Source organism: Typopeltis vanoorti, chromosome 8 (assembly GCF_054136105.1).
Source record: "Typopeltis vanoorti isolate ZY-2024b chromosome 8, IOZ_Tvanoo_1.0, whole genome shotgun sequence".
Taxonomy (NCBI): Eukaryota; Metazoa; Arthropoda; class Arachnida; order Uropygi; family Thelyphonidae; genus Typopeltis; species Typopeltis vanoorti.
This window is the reverse complement of record NC_143556.1, coordinates 22,230,269-22,239,556: the sequence shown is the minus strand read 5'-3', so window position 1 is coordinate 22,239,556 and position 9,288 is coordinate 22,230,269. Positions and strand designations below refer to the sequence as shown.

Here is a 9,288-nt window from a genome sequence, read left to right as displayed (position 1 = left end):
CTTCTGGCAGTCCATGAATCTATTAGTTAGCTATTGTTCCAAGGCATCTGTGGCTATCCATTTAAGTCCGTCCAGTATAGACGATCGCAGCGTTCATATCTCCATGATATGGAGCTTCACACGCTTCTGGCAATCCGTGAATCTATTAGTTAGCTATTGTTCCAAGGCTTCTGTGGCTATCCATTTAAGTTCGTCTAGTATAGACGATCACAGCATTCATATTTCCACGAAAAGGATCTTCTGAAAAGTATCTGGTAGTCCATTAATCTATTCATAAAGTAATGTTCCAAGGTTTGTGTGGCTATCCATTAACTCCAGTCCAGTGAATACGATTTCAGTATTATTATTTTCACGGTAAGGAGCTTCTGACATCCATTAATCTAATCGTAAAGTATTTCTTGAAGGGTTGTGTTGATATTCATTTAAGTCCGTCCACTGAATATTACTTGGCACATGATTTGTGAGTTGGTGATTTTTTCCCCTTAGAAATGGTGTATTCGTCTGAACCCTAATAAGGGTCCTTTCTGGCATTTCAAGTCCTACTGGTAGCAATGCTACCGCCGGTATAGTTCATTACATGGTTGGAATGAGCATGATTGCATACAATATATTAGAAGCAATAGTAGAATGAAATAAAAATAATTAAACAACGAAATAAAAATAATAAACTAAATAATGAAATGAAATCCATGAATGTAGCAGTCACATAATGTTGAAGAATTTTGTTATTAAAATAATCAAAGCTAAATAATATTATAATAGAAAAAACCACCACAATGAAATAGAAATAACAATGCAATAAATGAAAAATAATAAAAGAATAAAATACGAAATATTAACTAAATAATCAAACTAAATGGAATAAACAAACTAAATGAAGAACTCTGGCCCTCACATAATCTACAAGAATTTAGACTTTTTAAACAAAACAAAGTTAAAATTATATGGGAAAATTACAAATGGAATAAATAACAACAGCACATCCGATCTTCTTCTCGAATTTAGAGTTGGTTTGCCCTGCAAGCAAAATAAAATAAATATTAGCAGCATTCTCGTGGCTGATTGACGTAATTCCTGCATTCGTTGAACACAGAGATTGTTGATGCATCTAAAATCGTGTAAAACTAATTCTCGCCGACAGTATTTCGTTATTAATACAGCAATCGCAATAAAGAATCGATAATTTCCTAAATAATTACATAATTACGTCATTTTGAAACTGCTATATACTTACTAATATTTCTCGCATCACTTTAAAAGAGGCGCTTTATAAACTTCCAGATGGAGAATTTCTCCTCTTCAATATAGCCGATGTTATCGTCCAGGTTGACGCCCAAATCTATAAGATCCTGACGGTATTCAAATACGGCATTAAATTCCTTGTAGTGCTTCTTTATGACTTTAATCTCTTTCTTCTTGCGACTGTAACGAATGACAGAATGGAGAAAATTTTAATAACAGTAAATGGAAATATTGAGAACTTCTACAATCAAAATTTCATTTTTCCATTGAAATCTTTCCACATGTGAATCAACAAACAATCAACAACATAGTATCCACCTGAATTAAAGGATGGAAAGAAAGAAGAAAAAAAAAACTTATTAATTCTCTGCATCGGGAGTTCAGAATTTTCCAGCAAAACGGAATATCTTAAACGGCAGAGGCAACTATTCGCTTGAGAATAATCAGAAATACTGTTGTGAAGAGAGATTCTTTCGACTATTAGCCATAAGACAGAAAAAGCATCTTCCGGATGGATATCAGGGTAATCCACTCCAGATAAGCACGAAGTAAAGAAAATAATAATTGTAAATGGTAAAGTGTGATTATTATGAACCAAGCAAACTGTTTCGACCAGCAAAAAAAAGGCTTATCATCATAGTTCCATTTTTAAGTCCATTATAGATAATTAAAATACATAACAAATAATAGCAATATTATTTATTTTAGCAATATTAGCAATAATAAATCGCCTGAAGTAAATTAATGTGTCAGTTGAGTCACTTTGTTCAGGTTTTAACTCAGAATGGCCGCAAGATTTCCATGGAAAGATCTCTAGATATATTGATACCAGAACTGGCATTCTCCTACGGTTTTCTATTCGTTACGCACAGAGTAAACGTTTAATTGGTCGGTGCGTTTCGCACTGAATGTATACACTTTTCAACATTAAAACTGAACAAATTGCTATCACAATCATCATCACCATTAACAAGGCTTCTTTCATATACTTTTGTAAAATATTTATCGAATAGAATCATACTTACTGGAATTCCCTAACTCGATCTTCTCCAAAGGATACACGTTTTGGTTGCTGGGTATCAACAGGAGTTGAAGGTCCTGGAGCATCAAGCATGCTGGCATTATCTCCTGAAGCAGATGGATCACTAGTAGTGGCTGCAGATTCTTGTGCAGCAAGCATAGAATTTTTTGATTCATAATCAGCCATTTCTTGAGTACTTTCTTGTTGTTCAGAGGTGGAAGGACCAGCGAACTTAACAACACCTTTGTCTGCAAATACGACCATTTTCTTCGATTTAGTATCCCCAAAGGTGGATGTTCCGGGAACGCCGAGAGTGAAAACTTTTTGTTCTGAAGAAACTGTTTTCTCTTCTGCAGATGGATCACTAGTAGTGGCTGCAGGTTCTTGTGCAGCAATCATAGTAATTTTTGATTCATAATCAGCCATTTCTTGAGTACTTTCTTGTTGTTCAGAGGTGGAAGGACCAGCTAAATTAACCACAGCTTTGTCTGCAAATACCACAATTTTCTTGGATTTAATATCGTCAAAAGTGGATGGTCCGGGAACGCTGAGAGTGAATGTTTTTTGTTGTGAAGAAACTGCGTTCTCTTCATTGCATCCAAAAGGAGTAGATGGCTCACTACTAGTGGCTGGAGTCTCTTGTGCAGCAAGCACAGTATTTCCTGCTACATTGATATCCATTTCTTGATGAGCTTCAGGAGTTGAAGGAGCAAATACATTTAGTGATGGTGCATTCTGTGAACTAGCATATCGTGAAGTATGTCTTAATATACCACGTGGTGGAGGTGGTGGCGATGGGCGTTTCTTCTTGATACAGGGAACTAATCCTGGAAGAAATTGGACATAGAATATTTTTAATAATAATTTGTGTTCATCTGAAAAGACGGAGAAGTAAATTCTTAGTTTATGCCGCCTTTTAGGTAATTCAAATAGTCAAAAATTAAATATAAAAATTTAGTGTTCAATTTGCTTACTGTTCAATATATTTTAGTACCATACACAGTCGTACTGCTTTAGAGTTCGCATAAAATAAATAAAGGAACCTAAATATTAAAATGGAGAAGTGCTGTGAATCGAACTATATTTTATCGCGTAAAGAAAAACAAAATTCGGAAAATTTGTAACAACATATGAGAATATTATCTTCGACATCGCAGTTACGTTTGCTGGTACTACTTAAAAGACACAAACTCTACCAAACAAGTCGATATATTTGTGCTGTTTCGAACTGTTGGTTCTCAGAGAGACACAATTAGTTTGTTCAAATTTCCCAAGTTCCAAAAACTCGTGAGCGACCTACGATGATCACTCCCTACCTCTGTCATCTAACCCCGGAATTGCTTACGAATCTCTAGGTTCCACCCGAGAACATTCATCCACATCTCAGTCAGGTGCAGTCGCAGCCTCACAAAGCGTCAGCTCAGAGTGAAGGCAGGCAATGAAATATTAGCTAAACCGAGGCACCGACAAAGCCTGCCGGCTGGAAACGAATATTCAAACTACCCAAGTTCCACAAAGTTGGAAACGGTGATATTTAAAAGACCAGCATCCAGTAAACTGCAAACTCGTCAGCGTACCAAAAGGGATCATTGTTTCGATCTGCTAACTAATCAGTGCCCGAAAGATTAGACTGGAAAATACTCGGACCTTATTTCAGCAATCGGAGACAAGTAGTACTGCCACTCAGCCAACTTCCACTGAATGCAGCAGCAGACGAAGTCGCCCAGCGTGCACAGTCCTCCTATTTCACAGAGCAATCCATCCACAGGCAAGAATACTTGTCTTTTGCTGGGAGATGAATTTCATCGCCCAGTGTGAGACCACTCCTCTGCTTAGTGGAGGCTTGAAGTGGCTTAAAAAGCTCCATGTTTAATCTCCAGAGCAAGATTTCCGGTCTGTGTAAAACTTCAACGAAAAATTATGAAATTCAGGAATAAAAAAAATCCTTAGACCTCTCACAGTACTAATGTATTATAACCTTTTGTGTGTCGGAGTTACAAAAAAAAAAACTGAGTTCGCATGCTTACATTTTGTATTTGAAGGCTTTCTCGAAGTGAGAAAGGTGAAGGTAGTTCTACATTTTTGCAAGAAATATTTAAAATGAGTATTTGAAATCTGCATAGATGATATTTCGGTAGGTTCTACACATTTAATTTCTTTCACGCAAATTTATCTCCCCCCCAAGAAATGTTTTAAACATTCCACCAATTGGTATATCAATTGGTATATGTAAATTTTAACCTAAAACGTGCCTATAAAAGTAGCTTTGGATAATAATAATAATAATAATAATAATAATAATAATATCAAAATATTATTATTATTTTATTATTATTATTTTAATCACAAACTATATTATTCATACCTACCATTTACATTATATGCATGTGTTCATAACTGCATACAACAACATAAAGCCTGCGTTATAAGCATCTATATTGTAAAGGTGGGCATATGAACGATGATACTGAAGGAGAAGTTCTACTGTTTACAACTTCAATGCTAAACATGATTAGATAATGCTTATAACCAATGGCAGCTCGTGTCTTGAAATCGTGGGGGTGCTGCAACTTTCGAAATATACATACACACTGTAAGTACAGCATACGTGTTTGGATAAAATCTCAAAATTATGGTAAAAATTAAAAAAAAAAATAAATATGAAAAAATATTGTTTATTATCGATAAAATTATACGTCGTCGTCGTCGTCCGGTATTCCATTTCTCTCTGTCTGTCGCTTCCATCATTCTTAAACCATCCATTCCACGATGTCATTAAACCACTCTCTAGTTGGTCTTCCACGTCTTCTCTTCCCCTCAACTTTCCCTTGTAATATAGTTCTTGTCAGGTGTCCCGAAGAACCTCTCAGAAGATGTCCTGCAAATCTGGTCTTTCTTTGCATAATATTCTTTAGCAGTGTTCTTTCCATCCCAACTCGTCTTAAAACTTCTTGATTTGATATTCTTTCTGTATAGCTAACACCACATTTCCAATGCATTAATTCTTTCCATATCTCTCTTAATGAGTGTTTATGACTCACTTCCATAACTTGCAATACTCCAAACTGTTGCTTTAACTATTCCAATTCTAACGCTTATTTTAATATTCTTGATTATTAAAATTCTCTTCATTTCCATAAATGCCGATTTAGTTTTGCCTATTCTATTTCTAATGTCCAACTCTGAAGTTCCTTTCTGTGACATCCAGCTACCTAAATATTGAAATCTTTCCACCTCTTCTAAAATCTTTCCTCCACATCTTAATTTTACATTATCTCTTATTTTTCTACCCATTATCATTATCTTGGTCTTTTTTGTGTTAATTCTTAGTCCATACTCTTTACAAGAGTTTTCAATTCTTTCAATAATTTGTTGTAACCCATTTTCACTTTATGCCATCATCACTACATCATCCGCATATCTTAAGTTATTAATGATTCTTCCGTTTATTTTTATTCCTTCTTCTACATCCTCAAGTGCCTCTCTAAACATTTGTTCATTATAAAAGTTAAACAATAATGGTGATAACTTGCATCCTTGTCTGACTCCTCTCTCCAGCGGGAATTCTCCTGTTTCCTCTCCATTTACACACACGACGCTATTTGTGACCAATATAATCTCTTTAAAATTTCCAAGTCATAAGAGTCAATATCAGTATTTTCTAGAATGTCAAAAAGCCTTTCATGTTTCACTGTATCAAATGCCTTTTCAAAATCTAGAAATCCCCAAAACAACTTTCCACCATGGTTTAGTGTTTTCTCCCCAATAATTCTTAGACAAGTTACAGCCTCTCTAGTTCCTCTGTTGGTTCTGAATCCAAACTGTTCCTCATTCATTTCTTTTCCTATTTTATTCCTAATTCTCTCTAAAATTATTTGCACCAGAATTTTTGCTGTGTGAGTTATAAGACTTATCGTTCTAAAATTGTTACAGTCTAAAACTCCCGTCTTTTTTTGGAATGAGGATAAAAATTGATCTTCTAAACTCCTCTGGTAATTCTTATCCTTCATAAATTCCGTTAATAATTTGCCATAACTCTTCCATACCTTTTTCACCTATATTCCTTATAAGTTCTATCAGTATACTATCTATTCCAGGCGATTTTCCTTCTTTCATCTTTTGAATTACAAAATTATACAATTTGGTATAATTCAAAATTACTTTAAAATAAAATCAATTCCTTTAATTGTAATTAAAGGAATGGATTTACAATTTTTGGACATTACAATTCTTTAAATTAATGTCCAAATATTTAAAGAGACGGAGTAAACACGATAAGCTACGAACACTCTACTACTGGCGCAAACTGCATATAAACAACAGTGGAACTGCGCGACGGACAGTGCCGCATTACGCTAATAGCTCGCAGCTCACTATGACGTGCATATGCTTGCGCGCGTAGCAATATGACACTGTGGTAAACACAGTGCTGCTAACATCCTTCATCCTCCTAAGTGCTACAAGATGGATTTTTATTATTTTTTATACAAAATAAGAGAATTGTATAGGATTGTTGATGATAAAATTAAATATTACAAGCAAATATAAATAAATTAATAAATATATTTATATATCAAGAAAAATTAGGGATGCTGCAGCACGAGCAGCCTCTGCTTATAACATGTATTTACAACATATATTTTTGCAACATATAATATTATAACATTAATAATAAATTAATCAATCTGTGTGCAAGGTGATAACATCGCATTCTAACGCGAAGTTCGTAATTCCATGTACTCCGGTGATATTTTGAAAAGTTCTCTAATTTACGTATAAGTACACTGAGGAGTTCGCATATTTATGGAAAGGGGAGGAATAAGAGGATGAAATAATCAATAATAATATTAGATATAATAAGTAATAACACGTAATTGTATTAAGATGACGAGCAGTCATCAGCGCTGCAAGCCAATCTTCAATATTCGGGAATTCCATTGCAATTCGAAATCGCCTGGAATAGAAGTTAAAGCACTTACTTCGTATATACTTCATCTTCATCTTGACCATCTATGAAATCTTCTTAACTTTAGTTTTTATCAATAACGCTTTTTTTATGGGAGCTTGGTAGATTTATCCTAGCCGGTGAATCAAATGCTTTACAATTAATCATATCAACAAATCTAATTCTTTATGTTAATGACGTGCTAACAATGGAACACGTTGTTTTGGTATTCGACGTTAGTATTATTGTTTCCTGTCATCAAATTAGGTTCCCATCCTTTTTTTTTTTATTGTTTACGAAATTATGTCCAGATAACTGTTGCATTTGAATTTGAATTCAGCCACATTTCATTATGGAAATGTATGTTAGGACACAACATTTTGATTCCTAGTTCATATCAACGCGTACATATTTTATCATCATTTTCAATAGAAAAATGTGTTTCTTTTTCTTTGTAATTTTTCATTCATTAAATAGTAGGAAACACTTGCGTTTTTGTTTTATTTTATTTGTTTAAAATAACGAATATAAAGAATCATTTGTGAAAAAACAACCGTACTTAATATTTTTTACAATTCGTAACTAAAAAGACTTGCAGTAATCTATCTCAATACGAATTGTCTGAATTGGATTTTACTCTCCGGGATTTTTGTGTATGAAATAAGAAAAAAGAAGAATCATTAACTTGTAATCTGAGAAATGATTAAACAAAATAAATTGAAAACAAAAATAATAAGTGAACTCAATGTCGAAGCAACTCCATATAATCTTGTAGTATATTACATATTCAGGATTTGGCAGTTTTTCATTGTCATTTTAACTTATGGACAATCAAACTAATTATAAACCTCAGGTTGATAACAAAGAGGGTGTTTGCGCTTCTCAATCACGAGATTTACAATCATATTCTGTACCTAAAAAACTAAATGAAAAGGTCCTAATTCATTCAGATATGCAATTGTCTGTAATTTCAAATAGAATGAAAATGCAAAAGATAACGAAAAAGAGAACGCAAAAGAGAACGAAAAAAAAAATGCAAAGAGAGAACGATACGGTGTTCGTCTGGTTCGGACGTAGCAAGCATGTGTAGAGATATCTGCAGACAAGAGTATGAAAAAAAAAAAAAAAAAGGAAACAAGAAGTGTTTGGAGACCCCTGGCCAAGTGCTTTGCGTTTCGCAACCATATGCCTGGGGAAGAAGTGTTCTGGGTTCGATTCCCGTTGCTGACGGGAGGATCTTAAGGATCTTCCCCAGGCATTGCCAAGTTAGCCGGTCTTGGGCGTGGAGAGCAGGGTTTTCCCCCCAGTTTATCTGGGGTTTTTCATCCCGAAAGCAGGCAAACCGGCCCAGTGAACACACACACACACGGATCTATAACCATAAATACTTAACCCCCATGATGAGGCTCAACTCGCCCCAATAGGGACGGGGGAGAAAAAGGAGGAAACTCCATATGAATAAATAAATAAATAAATTGAATAATAGTACATGCGATGCTGAAAAATTTAATACTTTCATGTTTGAACTCTTTGAAATCATACGCGATAATCCTTCTTTACATTCGTCTTGGATTATCAAGGATAATGCAAAAATTCATGAACCCACTGATTTGTCTTAATTATTCATGCCAATTAAAATTACTGAAGTTATGTTTTATGTTGTTTTAATTTATTAAACCGAATACATCACGCTAGCTAGCACATGTAGCTTCGGTACATATTTTAAATTAAAGAAGAAGATATTTTAAATAAAAAAAAAATAAAGAAATAGGAATGTTATTGGATTTCCTACATATGTTTTTGTAAGGAGGAGGAAATCTTTGTTTTATTATTTAATATTTAAAAATATCATATAACGTCGTGCGACATGTCACCCCTGTGTTTTACAAGTACGATAACGTGTTAATGTAAAAAAAATGAATAAATAATTTAATCATAATATTATTATCAATGTACGTAGGCTGTTCAATAAGTAATAAGACTATATTTATACAGAAAACAGATTACCTTTAATCGTCATCATTTACATGGTCTTTTTCGAAGTAATTACTGTGAGACGCGATGCATTTGTCCCAACGTT

At 34.1% G+C, this 9,288-nt stretch overlaps 1 protein-coding gene across 1 annotated transcript; it reads right to left on the bottom strand.

Annotated features, from left to right (window-relative positions):
• Positions 1-761: 761 nt before the first annotated feature.
• LOC150103824 (uncharacterized) lies at positions 762-4,151 on the bottom strand. Its single transcript, XM_090396921.1, has 3 exons — positions 2,268-4,151; positions 1,235-1,422; positions 762-1,017 (listed from the first exon to the last, which is right to left on the bottom strand). Exons 1-2 carry the CDS (start codon positions 2,942-2,944, stop codon positions 1,254-1,256), a joined length of 846 nt encoding a protein of 281 aa, XP_090253047.1. The 5' UTR covers positions 2,945-4,151; the 3' UTR covers positions 762-1,017; positions 1,235-1,253.
• Between the last annotated feature and the right edge of the window lie 5,137 nt (positions 4,152-9,288).

Bases quoted from the DNA above. Each gene is read 5' to 3' on its own strand.
- LOC150103824 (XM_090396921.1), bottom strand. From the start codon at position 2,944: ATGGATATCAATGTAGCAGGAAATACTGTGCTTGCTGCACAAGAGACT. The intron at 1,423-2,267 runs GTAAGTATGATT...CATTCGTTACAG, and splicing joins GATCGAGTTAGGGAATTCCA to TCGCAAGAAGAAAGAGATTA.